At 43.8% G+C, this 15,132-nt stretch overlaps 1 protein-coding gene across 1 annotated transcript in view; it reads left to right on the top strand.

Moving 5' to 3' along the window:
• golim4a (golgi integral membrane protein 4a) overlaps window positions 1–15,132 on the top strand; it is a 28,500-nt gene that overhangs the window by 8,022 nt on the left and 5,346 nt on the right. Inside the window, exons 2-13 of the mRNA XM_080006896.1 lie at window positions 1,306–1,380; window positions 3,288–3,337; window positions 3,480–3,533; window positions 3,839–3,989; window positions 5,367–5,449; window positions 5,590–5,673; window positions 6,987–7,166; window positions 7,860–8,147; window positions 9,529–9,788; window positions 12,269–12,345; window positions 12,516–12,586; window positions 14,873–15,076. Coding sequence (XP_079863022.1) covers window positions 1,306–1,380; window positions 3,288–3,337; window positions 3,480–3,533; window positions 3,839–3,989; window positions 5,367–5,449; window positions 5,590–5,673; window positions 6,987–7,166; window positions 7,860–8,147; window positions 9,529–9,788; window positions 12,269–12,345; window positions 12,516–12,586; window positions 14,873–15,076 — 1,577 coding nt within the window. The remainder of the gene's footprint in view (window positions 1–1,305; window positions 1,381–3,287; window positions 3,338–3,479; window positions 3,534–3,838; window positions 3,990–5,366; window positions 5,450–5,589; window positions 5,674–6,986; window positions 7,167–7,859; window positions 8,148–9,528; window positions 9,789–12,268; window positions 12,346–12,515; window positions 12,587–14,872; window positions 15,077–15,132) is intronic.

Raw genomic sequence — 15,132 nt, 5'->3', positions numbered from 1 at the left:
TTCGTCTCTTCCATTGTTCTTTCGACCAACTTAAAGTACACGTTCTGTCCCGTGTGTTGATTTTTGTCCCCAACTGTTAAAGCCACCCAGGTTTCACGCGGCGTCCCAGATTTTTCCCGAATTTCCCCCCAAAATTCCTTGATGGAAATCATAAAAACGCTCCTAATACAGTAAGTGACACATCAACACGGCTCATGTTCATTAAGTGTGGGCTGGAAGGACGCCACTTCTCATTCATCCGTCAAAAAAATAATAAATAAATAAATAAATTGATTAATTAAATAAAAGCCGGGGAATGAAAACGGCGTCAACGTAGGAGCGACGAAAAAGCATTTGCGGAGAAGACACGAAAATAATCAAGAAATCACAATTATGTGAATGCGAAAAGCCAAACGAACTTCTTATTTCGCCGTGCTGCCAAACATCGGAGCTTTTCCAAGAATCCACCAGAGGGTATAAAGTAATATTTGTGTGTTATGCCAAAAGCACCAGATGGGTGTAACTGGTGGCTCCAGGGCGGTCCAGGTTAGTCCCAAAAAAAAAAAAAAAAAAAAATCTAAAATGACTGTGTGTCTTTCCCCGGTGAGGACCTGGAAGACGCTCTGGCTCAAACTGTACTTTCCCCTCGTGGCGCTCGCCTCCATCTGGCTCGTACGGGGGATGAAACAGGGAGAGCGAGCGAGAGAGAGAGAGAGAGAGAGTGAAAGTTTTGTAGATTCCGGGCTGTGTGACGAATACCGCAGCTTCCTGCCAATAGAGGAGCTGTCACACACACAGAGCGCTCGGTCCGCTAAATAAACATTGATCATTGCCAGGACATTTTCTCTCATTCTGTCTGCACCTCCATCTCTGTAACCCTGGCAGCGGTATTGTAATGTTCCGTACTGGGGGACCCACCCTGTACGAAATTGGAAGCATTTTTTTTTTTTTTTTTTTTTTTTTTTTTTTTTTTTTTTAATTTTATCTAGAATTTATTTTATTAATTCAATTTTATTTTATCTGATTATGTTATTTTATTCTAAGTTTGAATATTCAACCATGTTGGGTTCCATCCGTCCATCCATGACATCCTCTGTTCTCTGCACGTGTTAATCATTTTTCCCTCTCTCTCTCTCTCTCTCTCTCTCCCTCTCCCTCTCCCTCTCCCCTCTTCTGTCTTGCTTTTTGCTGTTTCCCCTCCGTTTGCTCCGTTCATCCCTCCTCATCCCACTCCTCTTCCTTCCTTCCTTCCTTCCTTCCTTCCTTCCTTCCTCCCTTGCTTCCTTCCTTCCTTCCTCCCTTCCTTCTTTCCTTCTGTCTCTTCAGTGGTGTACGAGCATCGCTCCAGGTTGGAGAAGTCTCTGCAGAAGGAGAGGTTGGAGCACAAAAAGGCCAAAGAAGGTCAGAGAAGTGACGCTCTGACTCTCAAATTCCAAATTTCGTCCGCAATCAGAAGGGTTAATATGAACTAATAGTTCAGATTTTATTCATTTAAGGAATATTTCGGGTACATGTTTTCCTAAATATTTAGTTTTCCTTTTTTTTTTTTTTTAATTTGTCAAGATGTTTCCCTTATATGTTCATTTGAAGTTCTTCAAGTGACACTATGACACTGGAGTCTCCACGACCACAACCATATTTCGGGAAAAAAAAAAAAAAAAAAAAAAAATTGCCATTGATGAATTTGAACCTCGACTTGAGCAAAAGTTTTGAAATATTGCAACGCTGACTCTGGTCAAATTAAGTTCAATATCCTTAAAATATTAAACTCCCCGATGACTTGTTGCTTTCGATCGCCCTTTCTCGGCACAAAAAAAATGCAGAAATTAATGTTTTAGGCAAAGGTTGTATTCACTGTGTTGGCCGATTATCCTAATAGAGGAAGATGGCGTAAACCTTTTTAGGTTTGCAAACTTGGGCCAGGTCCTGATTTAAAAGGGAAATGTGCCGTTAATCCAACATTGAACTCATTTAACAGATCAAGGCACGGCTGATTGAGTCTCCTGCTGAGGCCGTCTCTTCAAACGACCACCGGCAGCAGTAATTTAGCAAAACATGTCCAAATAACAGACTTCGAGTCTCCCCGAACTACACTGAGCTAACTTCACTGCAGTTGATAGAGCTCTGCCGCTGGAATGGAGGGCATTTTAATTTTACTGACGTAGGTATGAAACTGCTGTCTAGAGACCGAGGGTGGAGCAGTCCTGGTTTTACTTAAAGGACCGGCGACAGTTTTAGTTTTAGTCCGATGAGTATACGACGTTACCTGATCGTCGTCCTGCTGATAGTTATCATTATTCGATTTTTCGGGTTTTTGAAAAAACTTCGATGTGGTGAGGAGCCTATGCGGTACCTCGCAATTATCTCCTGGTCCCCGTGACACTTGTTTTTTGTCAACGTTTCAGTTGCTTTTTGAAAAGGCAGAAGTGCTATTACTTTAACGATACAAAATATTAAAATGTAGTGGGAATGTCAAAAAAAATGTGAGTTATCGTCAGGGGTAGTCAGGCTCGTAAAATAATTATAAAAATGTTTTGAAATATGTATAAAATATTAGGGATGCACCGATTTATCGGCTATATATTGGTATCGGCCGATATTCACCTTGTTGACTGCCAAATAAGATGACATTCACCGATGACATTGGACAATGTTTACCACACATAGACTTCACTTGGGCCCGGCCTCCCGGGTATTTAAATGGCCGCCAAAGTATATTTGGCGACCCGTTTCAGCTTTTTCCTTTTTCATCCATCCAAGAGAACGACAGCAGGAAGTGATGCTGAGTTCATGGGAAATCAGAAAACTGTAAGTGGCGCTGCCTTCAGGGGAACTCGGAAGACGTCGGTATCGTCAACGGCTGGAGGCCAATTTGTAATTTTAAACTTCGGTATCAGCCCAGAATTTCCAAATCGGTGCATCCCTATTTCAAAAAAAAAAAAAAAAAAAAAGGAAATACTGGTTAAAATACTATTGGTTAGCGGCATGTTGCTCTATTACGGGACATGTAAACCATGCAAAAAAGTGTGTGTGTGTGTGTGTGTGTGTGTGTGTGTGTGTGTGTGTGTGTGTGTGTGTGTGTGTGTGTGTGTGTGTGTGTGTGTGTGTGTGTGTGTGTGTGTGTGTGTGTGTGTGTGTGTGTGTGTGTGTGTGTACACACACACATATATGTATATGTGTGTGTGTGTGTGTGTGTGTGTATATATATATATGTGTGTGTGTGTGTATATATATGCACACACACACACCTCAAAGACAACTTGTTAGATGTTCGTTGTTTGTTTCTAACCAGCGTCTGTGTTTTGCAGATTACCTGGTGTATAAACTTGAAGCCCAGCAGTCACAGACTAAGGAGAAGGTATCCCTCCTTTTGTTTAACGTTTTAGGCCAACATATCACATCAAGCGAGGCTTTCTACAAAAGGGTTCCTTATGGTGTCGTGGTTTTTGAAGAGGAGCGGTGCGGGTGGTTGTTTTAACTGTGTTTGTTTCACCAAACAGCAGGATGCCAACAGCCGATTCAACTCTTTACATGTGCAGCATCAGATGCTTAAGGTAGGATTTAGGATTTATTTCTACTCTACTTATACCACTTTTTTTGTTGATTTTTGTTGCCCAATTTACTAGTCAATCATCCCATAACCTTCTTTTAAGACGTCTTCTTTTCCCACACGCCCACATTAACACACACACACACCATTACTTGACCAATTCAAAGCCCTCGACACTTGGCATTCCTCGAAAATGTCATTTGAGCGTTTGCGCCTTGTAAAGTCTGTTCTGAAGCCTCACGAGGCCTTGAAAACCAAAACGGTCGTCGCTGGGTTTATGGACGGCGCGTGTCCCGGTGCTCGCTACAGAACCAGCACGAGGACCTGAAGAAGCAGTACTACCAGCTGCAGGAGCAGCACCAGGTCCAGGAGGACGACCACGGCCGAGCCCTGGACGAGCACCAGGAGCGCTACGACAAGATGCAGCAGACCAAAGACTCGGACATCTCCAAACTCAAAGGTACCGGCGCTCCGTGCCAAGACGAGTAGAGATCAGCCTTGTTATTTCTTCAGCTCGCGGACCGTCCTCCCAGTGTCACATTTAACCGACACACACCGTCCACATTTTTAGATTTGATGTTGGCGTCAATGCACCCATATACAAGTGCAACATTGAGCTGACTGTACAATGAATTACTTTTTAATAGTTATGTATGTTCCAGGTCTTGTTGTTTACCTTGTCGTACTTTGGGTTTGCGTGCTGTCCCTGTGGGTCCGAATGTGTGTTTTCCTAAAGAGGACTGTTCATAAAAGAGATGTGCAAAAAAAAAAACACTTTACATCCGTCAATTTATACAAATCAGAGAGAGATTTTTAAAGAGTTGTGGAGCATCCTGAGGTAGAAGTACAAAGTACTGCATGTGAGACTGGATTTTCTTTTGGACAGTAAATACAAGTACAGGAGACGACAAAAGTGAAAGTCCACACCATCACTGGGGTTGTCTTTCTTTATGTTGTTTTATTCTTCTGGTTGGTGTATAGTCTTTTCCGTGAGCGCCACCTACTGGACTGCACCGGAGCAGTTTGTCGTAAAAACAGTCGTTGCTTTTCTTTTTTCCACACGTCAGCGGGACTCATTTGCACGATCTTCGCGGGTCTTTGGGCCACGACGGAAACACAGACAAGGCTGAAGGGCTGAAGGAACCTTTTAGTTCCTGGGACAAAAAAAAATAATCAGTTTGGGTGGAAACGCGGCTTTGTTTGTGCACTCGAAACCACACATTTTGATCGGACGCTTGGTGAACAGTGTGTCTGTGTGTCTCCACCTGCTGGCTGTGGGAGGTACTGCAGGTGTGCGTTGAAGCTTAATGATCTTTTGCAAACAAGTTCAAGAGAATATCTGTCACACACATGTACATACGGTCATACATATATGCAGTGAAATGTCATGACACCCGGTGATTATGCACAATAAGTTCTATAAGCTCTAAAAATACTAAAATGTGCGTAATCGACAAGAGGTTCTCACGTAGGCGACCGCAATGGGTGGCACCACAATCGCAGTTCTGGGTTCTATAATTATATAATAGAATTAATTGTCTGTGTTGTCTTAAATATGCATTTGAATCCTCCTAAATGAAACTTGCCTTAATTTACCTCCAGAACTTACCTCGTTACTTCAAGTTCAACTTGAATTAAAACAATAAATGCATCATTCTTCAGTCATTTTTACATGTTTTAAATCTCTTTGGGCATTGCCTGTCATTGCGGAACATGTCCTCAAATATATTGTCCCTGTTCCATCAAAGCTTTTAAAATGTTTTTTATCTATTTTTTTATCTTAATCTAAAATAAAATGGGTTTACGTGGGTTTGCTACATTTCTTTTCCCAATGCAGAGAATACATACAACCTCAGAGAGGAGAACAAACAGCTGAGGAAAGCCCACCAGGACATCCACATTCAGCTGCAAGACACCAGGGTCAGCAACCTTTCTATACCTCTTAAATAATGTGATCATTGAAATTGTACTTAAAACTTATTTGAATATGGCCGCTTTTGTCTTGAAATACGTAGGCCCCGAGGATTAATATCTCTGCTTCTCTCCATTACCCTGTGCAGATCCAGAACCAGAACCTGAAGGTCTCCCACGACCAGCTTGCACTGACGCTGGAAGACCACAAGAGTGCGCTAGCTGCAGCTCAGGTCAGTAACATTTTTTGAAGCACCTTTTGGATGCAGGTATGAATTAATGCCCTATTGAGGCCATATAATATATATATATATTTTTTTTTACGTGTGGACACATTTCTTCCCAGTTAGTTATTTCCAGAAGTTACAGTGAATCCTCCCCCCCCCCCCATCTACTCAATATGCAGCTGAAGTATTTCTGCCCACTGAGTGGAACTACAGAAGTAAAGCTTCAGATGGGAAGGCTGCCGTGTCGAGCGTGGTGTGACGGGCGTGGCAGTGGGTTTTGATTTAGCATGGAGCATAACACATCATTAATATCGATGCAGCCCAGCCTCCGCTGTCGTTCATTATTGATCAGAGCACCAAGAGTGGGAATGAGCCGATGGAAGATCGGGCCCTGGCAGCGTTAAAAAAAGGAATGCACTGGAGGCCACGCAGGGCGTGTCCCCTCTTCAGACGCGGCATGGTAATTGCCCTGTGTTTTTTATTTTCCATCCGTACGATTTCACCGGAGGGCTCGGGGCGTTCTCCGTTGACCTCCTTGACCTTGGGCAGTTTCTAGAAGAAGTAGAGTAGTTTAATCATAGGCTTCCCTTCTGGACCATGTATCTGTACGATCACACACACATACACACACATACACTCCTGATGGTATTGGGTGTAGTGGGGGTCTCTAGAGGGGGAACAAGTAAGGCATGCTGCATTGAATTAGCTGCAAAGGGAATGGAGGGGATGGAGGAATTGGGAAGGAATCCGACAACGCTCGCCACCTCGGACAGGCTGGTGGAAGATGTTTGAAGCTGTTCACCGTGAGGGCTGTGGGTGCGATGCACATACATTAATTGTGGTTAGGGAATGTTGTCACAGGAAATGCTGGAATATGGATATTGGACAATGCAATTGATTGCATTGTACATTTTTTAGAATAATTTTGGGCATTGGCCAATATATAAAGTTAAGAATACATTTAGTTGACTTGTACGCATTGTTTACTTTAAACGATGAACAATGTAATGTTTCAAGTCGTCCAAAATTCACGTATTTTATCCAGTTGTTTTTTTTTGTTTGTTTTTTCGTTTTTTAGCTGACAACTATTGGCAAACAGCCATCTAAAGCGCTTTTATATGGAATTCTGTGACTTGCAGTGTAATCTTTTGGGTTTTCACTTGAAGCAGGAGGTTTCAATTGAGACACAAACTGCATCAATATTCTGTCAACCCATGTTTTGTCATTATTATTGTTGTATTGCTGGTTGTAATATTTATCTATTGATCAAATCTTTCAACCCTTTCCCTGCTGTGCTTTTTCCATTGTGCCTCCTGCAGATGCAGGTGGATGAGTTCAAGCAGCTGAAGGAGAAGCTGAACAGAGTTCAGACAAGACAACAGGAAGCAAACGCCCTCCCCCAGCCGCCGCACACCGCCACCCTGGCAGCCGAGACGCACGTCCAACAAGTCGCCCCCCAAACGAACCCTCTGGGAGACCACCATGACACCCAGTCCAGGGTAAGATATATAATATTTGTATTTCTTTCGATATTTTTAATAATATTTTTAATAAAATTAAAATGTCTAAAATAGGATCATTGTGATATATCGCCCAGCTCGAATAACTGATTGACGGAAGATGAATGTAATTACATTTTTGAAATTGAATAATCATTTTCGGGATGTATCATGTAAAAAAACGTGGGAAAACAAGTGTTATTTACAATTTCAACAAAATGGACTTGTGTTTGTTCCATATTTTGGAATTAAAAGTTTTGTTTTTAGTCAGCTGGGTGATTGCTAGTTGTCTGTTTAAGTTCAGATAACTTATGATGAGCGTTTGAGCCATTATTAAATCACCTTATATGCTTGTTTATTTTGTAATTGTATGGATTAAAGCAAATAATTGAAAAATTGTAAAATAGTAGCCCTGCCTTGCTCTATGGTGACTTTAAAATGAAAGGGAATTGTGTAATCAAAGTCAAAAGAGCATCAACATTTGAGGGACATGGACAAATTGGAAAATGCAGTGTTAAAGCAGCATATATCTGAACATAAAGGTAATAACAATGAAGTAATAAAAATAGAAAAAAAAAAATTGGCAATAACAAGCAATGGAAAAAAAACATTTAAATATAAAATAAACCTAAGCCGGAAATCAGCAGGAAATCCAGCCATCACCAGCATGTTTCTCTCTTTACCTGTCCACAGTTGGACCTCCAGGAGGAGGACGTCCACCCCGCGTCCCAGTCCCATCCCACCCTGTCCTCCCACATCTCTCCAGAGAAGAAGAAAGATGAGGAGGAGCTGGAGGAGGACGGGGAGGGCGAGGCGGAGCGCAGGAGGGAGCTGGCCGAGGAGGAGATGGCCCAGGCGGGGCAGCCCCAGAAGCTGGAGGACGACCCCGAGCAGCCGCAGGACGACGGGGAGGAGTTCGGGGAGGAGGGGGAGCAGCCCGACGAGAACGCCCTGGACCGCCAGAGACGCCAGCCCCCGCCGGTCAGAGAGTATTCACTATAACAGCACTCAAACTGCCAGGTCTCTTTAAAGTGGTAGTCCATAAGATCCTCTGTCTTGGGTTCTGTTATTTTCTGTGAACATGCATCCATATTGACAGTTTACTGACCACAACTAGCGAGACTGCTTTATCAAATTCACTCTCGCGACCAAAAAACGTATTGAACTTTGTAATATAAAAAATTTGAATTAAAAAAAAAAAAAAAAGAAAAGCTTTATTTTAAAATGAGGTGGTTTAAAAAGGTAGCTTAGATGTAGATCAGGTCTCAGAAGCATATAGACTTACTTTGAACGTTCTCATTCGTATGACAAAAAAAAGCTATTGAACTTTGAAAATTGAGTCATGTCATTTCTAGAAGGTCCGGTGACCGAATCTCATCGCTGACGCTGTCCCTGAAGCAGCACCTCATTCCGGGGCAGCGATGAGCCGCTCTCCCTTGGGAGTTCCGGACAAATGTCTGTTATAAAGTGATGTTTATCACGTGAAAAAAAAAAAAATTTACCCAGATGAATACAATACTTTTCTGTGTGTGTGTGCGATAAACGTAGATGATCCGTGGCCCACACCGATCGCGCCCCACGCTTCGGCACGCGTGTGAATTGCAAAATGTAACCGTCATAGTGGAAAAACAGTTTTACTGCCGCCGTTGCTCTTTAAATGAATAATTCCATAAATCTGGATGCAGAGGATGCAATGATCGGACCCGAAAAGCCCGGCCGCCGGAGCCGGAGCTCGGCCGGAGCGCGGCTTGTGCCTTTTAATAATTTAAAGAAAAAGTGCTCTCTGATTCAATAAAATCTGATATTTCACAATATGTCCAGTTGATTTGTCCACTTGAGAGGGCAGAACAGAGACTGGCAGCTTGTAGGAGGTGCCGGTGCGCACCGTTACGCACCGCTACGCACCGTTACGCGCCCCATAAGAGTAGTTAATATTATAGGTATGATTTAGATTGTGAAATCAAAAATAAGATAATAATGTTAAACGGAACATGATGCTGTGATGTGAAGAGTAGAATTAGGAGGGGGAAAAAAGGCAAATTAGAGAAGAACGTACAGAGCGGGGTTACTCCTCTACAACAACTACTGTACCTTAGTTTATTATCGTGAGAAATTGAACATGATACTGGTTACTGTCACTGGAATTAACTTCAGTCACCGGGGGACAGATCTAATCATATTCTTTCACTTTCACTCTCGCTGCCATGTTTAAAGGAAGAAGGTAGCATAATGCGGTTTAGTTTAACAATTGAGTATTGAATATTTTATATATTTTAATATTTTATCATAAATATTAATATACACACTGTATGATCGTTTGGGTGAGATTGTTTCATTAACACCGATTTCGTTCCTCTGGCAGGACTCCCAGGAGCTGCACAAGCAGGCCCAGGTGGCCCACGTGAGGTCAGCCTACGAGCAGCAGCAGGAGCAGCAGCGCCTGGAGGCCCAGAGGGCCCTGGAGCGCCGGCGGATCGAGCTGCACCAGGAGGCCCTGCAGGCCCAGAGGCAGAGTGAGCAGAAGGAGAGGGAGCAGAGGCTGAAGGAGGAGCAGGAGACGGAGCAGCGGCAGCACCGGGAGGCCGACAGGAAGGAGCAGCTTCTGAAGCAGGAGCAGCTCAGGTAGGTCTCTGTCTGTCTGTCTGTCTGTCTGTCTGTCTCTCTGTCTTTCTCATTGTATATCTGTCTCTCTATCTACCCCAGTGATTCCCAAGCTGGGGTGTCCGACCCCCACGGGGGTTACCAGAGATAGCAGGGGGGTCACAAGGTCTTGGACGATTTGAGGCTTATATTTTCTTACCCCTGGGCCACAGCGGAGGCGACACGTCAGTGGCGCGAAAGCGTCGTGGAAGCACTTCAGATACGCTGCCATTTTAATCAATATGGCAGGTCACACCAAGCAGCGTCATCGCAGAAGTGCCGCGATGCTCCTAAACCCTTCGCGTGGTTTTTTTTCCGAGCCCAAAGTGTAAACTGGAGTGTAGATTACCAGAGAGGTCCATTCAAAATATGTATTTAGTGAAAATATTCAATTCAACCCTGGTATGCCTCAACCACATAGATAAAATCGCTGACGTGTGATCCTAACGTGGATTACTGAGTTAAATTAACAAACAAATACATTTTCCCCGACAACAAATGAAACCTCACTGATGTGGAAAAAAAAATAATAATAATAAATTAAAAATTATCATTCCAGCCGGAAAACAAATATCACCTCCAGGAATAGACTTAAGACTTTACTTCATATGTGGGAAGTAGTTTTATAAACTTTATTGGTCTGGTATATTGTACCTGTCGGCAATAAGGAAGCGGGGCTGTCTCCTTGCTGCTGGAGGCGCTACGTGTAGGCTCTAGTCAAACTATAGTGACTCGTCAAGAAGTAGATGTTTGTAGTAGAGAAATCTGTGTATTTATTGATAAGGTATTATTAAGTGTTTATCAGATGTACAAGAAACAGCTCAATAAATACACATATATATTTTGGAAATCTCCTGTATCCTCCTCTGGTTAATGGGATGAACCCGCCACCGCCGCCGTCCCTGGCTTCTCCCTCGCACCCACGGAGGAGAACTGGCACCACCTTCCTCGGCAATGTTTTTAAAGATTATTATTTGTTCCAGGGATGTAACACGTTGTATTCAAGCCAGAAGCTGCTGCGTGAAATATAAACAATAAACGCTAAACTCACAAAGTAATCCAACTACGTTCATGAACAAACAGACTCTGAATGCGAATGAAATGGGGAAAAGTAAAAAGGTTGAAAACGGAAGGACAGATTGACTTCATTCACATAGCCATTGAAAGTTGAGTCTCGAGAACGCTGCTTAGGTGAGCGCGTCGTATACAGAATGAAGGCGGAGCCGGAAGAAATTGAGGAATCGCCAAATGAGGCAACGTGGACATGTCGCTGACGTGCCGCTTCTGGTATGGCCGAGGGGTAACTGTTAAACTGGTTCAAAATTACAAATAATAAATGGTGGAAAAACAAATACATGACTACACCGATCAGCCACAACATTTAAATCACTGACAAGGTGAAGTGAATAAAAATGCTTGTCTCGTTCCAATGGCACCTGTCAAGGGGTGGGATATATGAGGCAGCAAGTGAACAGTCAGTTCTTGAAGTTGATAATGGAAGCAGGAAAAAGGGCAAGCGTAAGGATCTGAGCGACTTTGACAAGGAACAAATTGTGATGGCTAGACGACTGGGTCAGAGCATCTCCAAAACAACAGCTCTTGTGGGGTGTTCCTGGTGTACAGTGGTTAGTACCTACCAAAAGAGGTCCAAGGAAGGACAACCTCTGAACCAGCGACAGGGTCATGGGCGTCCAAGGCTCATCGATGCACGTGGGGAGTGAAGTCTGGCCCCTCTGGTCCGATCCCACAGAAGAGCTACTGTAGCACAAATGTCTGAAAAGGTTAATGCTGCTATGATAGAAAGGTGTCAGAACACACAGTGCTTCACAGTTTGCTGCTTATGTGGCTGCGTAGCTGCAGACCGGTCAGAGTGTCCATGCTGACACCTGTCCACCGCCAAAAGCGTCTACAACGGGCACGTGAGCGTCAGAACTGGACCATGGAGCAATGGAAGATGGTGGCCTGGTCTGATGAATCACGTTTTCTTCTGCGAGCATCTGTGGGATGTGCTAGGACAACAAGCCCGATCCATGGGGGCCCCACCTCACAACTTCCAGGACTTAAAGGATCTGCTGCTCACGTCTTGGTGCCAGATACCACAGGACACCTTCAGAGGTCTTGTGGAGTCCATGCCTCCGTGCTGGTTTTATGATTGGTCTTATTATGTATTGAATGTCCTTAAAACCTTGGTTCTCTCTACCATGAATATACAACCAATTCAGACAAAAATGACCTCCAACAGTTCATGGATACATGGGGTTACATGGGGAGAAGAAGGGTATCACGCCTGAATAGGGGAGCTCAGATACATTCGCATCCTTGTTTGATCAATTTAGGCGAATATTCTCAAACACAAATGGGAAAGATCTTGCATGTCATTTCAATGACAGACACTAATTACAGGAATGAGCATATTACACATATTGAAAGGTTTCACACGTCCAAAACCCTGTGGTTTCCAGGAAGAGGAGCGAGTATGAGAGCATGGGCAACGACATCGTCCAAGGAGAAGAGGATCCTCACATGCAGATCGGGGAAGGTGAGGAGGGGGAGTGGAGGGTTTTTTTTTTGGGGGGGGGGGGGCTTCCTTTGCCTCAAATCACTGATGTCTCATTTGGTTTAGTTGGTAACTGAAAGTGTGTGTGTGTGTGTGTGTGTGTGTGTGTGTGTGTGTGTGTGTGTGTGCGTGTGCGTGCGTGAACTTAACAGAGGGTGATGCTCATGCGTTACATGGTGAGGACGAGCAGAAGCATGAAGATCACAGAATACCACCTCACCAGGTACGTCCGTCCATCCTGCCTGTCTATCTGGAAAAACAAATGATGTTGATTGATGTTACTGGAAATTATTTAAAAATATATTAACATGTAATGTCTTAAGAGCAGTGAAAACAACTACGTCACAGAATCTGCCTTTGTGTCTGATATAATTGTGTTATATTTTATTACACGTGTAAATTCACGTGTATAAATTAACAGTCATTTCCTCTTTTACGTAAATAAATAGTACAGAAATGTTTTACTGTGTTTAATTCCATGTTTATGTCAATTCATCAGTATAGGGCAGTGTTTCTCAAATAGTGGGGTGCGCCCCCCTTGGGGGGCTCGGAGCGATACCAGGGGGGGTGCTGTGACCCCGGGGAACATGCTTTTTTTTTGCCGCAGGTAGGGTTTTTTTTTTTTTGCACCGAACAAGAGCACAGCTGCAGAGCAGGAGATACGAAGTGCAGATAACAAACCCTTAAGAGACACCATGGAAAAATATTTAACAGCGATGAAAAGAAAGGCGGAGAGAGACGGAGATGATGAGACAAACCTAAGTCTCCCCAAAGCTAAGACGAGGAAATATGACTAAGCGTATGTAGCGCCTGGCTTCACTGTGACTACGGTGTGAGACGAGGAAAGAGCGGTATGTTTACTGTGTCTAAAAAAAGTTGGCAGCGGACAGCATGAAGCCAAATAAATGAAGGCGTCACTTCAAGACATTACACCCCAATCACGCTGATAAGCCGCTTGAGTTTTTTCAGCGAAAACGTGCCGAATATTGCCAACAATCGTCCCGCTTTGTGAATGCTACTTCAGTAAAGCAGCGAGCACTGTTAGCGTCATATAAGGTGGTGTACCAAATTGCTCAGTGCAAAAAACCCCACTCCATAGCAGAGGAGCTGATACTGCCTGCAGCATTAGACATGGTCTCTGTCATGCTGGACGACGCAAATGCTGCAAAAATAAAAACCATCCCTCTGTCCAATGACAGTCGCCAGACGTATAAATGACATTGCTGACGATCTTAAAGAAGAGCTGGTAGATCAACTCAAAGACAAACGTTTTGCCGTACAGTTCCATGAAGCAACTGACAGCAACAAAGACTGTTTGTTTATCGCTTATGTACATTTTGGCAGGACAAACTCCCTGTGTGAGGATCTACTTTTTTGTAGATATGTCAGAGATAGAGCCACAGCTGAAGAGCTTTTCAAAATGCTGGACTGCTCCCTGACTGAGAAGGGGCTAAAGTGGGAGAACTGCATTGGTGTTTGCAGTGATGGTGCACAGACCACGGCAGGATTGAGAAAAGGACTTGGGGCCGCTCATCAAGAAGGCCTCACCTAATGCTGAGTGAGACACACTGTCTTATACACAGAGAAGCACTGGCGTCAAGGCGCCTTTCCTCTGAATGAAGTGAGGTTATGACTGACATTGTAGGTGTAGTCAATTTAATAAAGACCAGACCACTAAAAACAAGAGTCTTCTCTGCTATCTGTGAGGAGATGGGAGCTGAACATCAAGCTGTGCTATTTCACAGTGAAGCAAGGCGGCTGTCACCAGGAAAAGTCTTGTCCCGAGTTGTTGAGCTCAGGGAGCAGATAAGAATGTTTTTGGAGCAGGAGCACAAGTATGACATCAGACACTGAGTGAATTCTGGCAGAGAGGCAGTATCCACTCTTAGGGCAGAGGGCCATGGACATCCTTCATCCTTTTGCAACATCTTATCTTTGTGAGACTGGCTTCTCTGCTGTTGCTGCACTGAAGACCAAGTACAGGTCCCAGCTAAAGATTGAGCAGGAGCTGAGAGTTGCAGTATCATGCTTCAAACCCCGCTTCGAAAAGCTGTGCACTGCAAAACGTGCTCATTGTAGCCATTAATCCTGACTTCCTCATTTTGATAAAAAAAAAAATCTGCACAAATTGTTTTATTCATTTTTGTTTTATAGGTCAAAGTGTTTTCTATATTGTGCTCCTGAGTTAATGTTGCTGATCAATTTGAATTTATTGTTATTTATTGATTATATTTAATTTTATTTTTCAGTATCAAATGGTCAAAAAATGTTTACAAGTTTAAATAAGGATTGCCATTTTTTTTTTTAATTTCAGGGAAATTTATGCACTTTAAGGCTTTTCTGTTACAGACCAAAAAACAATGTTAATAAAGTTATTCTTTGTTGTAAGTTGATCCATATTTCGTAACAAAAAATAATTGAGAAGCTCTGGTATAGGGGAACATATTTAACCTTTTTCCACCTTCTGTTTTAATTTACTTTCTTTGAAACACCACCTCCCGGTCAGCAGGGGGCGGTAGGCGACCTGGACCCCGAGGACGACCCCAACAACCAGGGCGAGGACGAGTTCGAGGAGGCCGAGGAGCAGCAGCCGCAGCACCGGATGGCGCATGAAGAGGAGGAGGAGGAGGAGGAAGAGGAGCCGGTGGCACCGGCCAAGCATGTCGACGCACGGCCGAACCCGAACCAGCCGGCCGTGGAGGAGGAGCTGGTGGTGAGCGACGTGGCTGGCGGAGGAGGGGGAGGAAGGAAGGAAGGCCGGAGGGAGGG

This window comes from Zeus faber, assembly GCF_960531495.2.
Source record: "Zeus faber genome assembly, chromosome: 9".
Classification (NCBI taxonomy): domain Eukaryota; kingdom Metazoa; phylum Chordata; class Actinopteri; order Zeiformes; family Zeidae; genus Zeus; species Zeus faber.
This window is presented reverse-complemented; position numbering and strand designations above follow the sequence as displayed.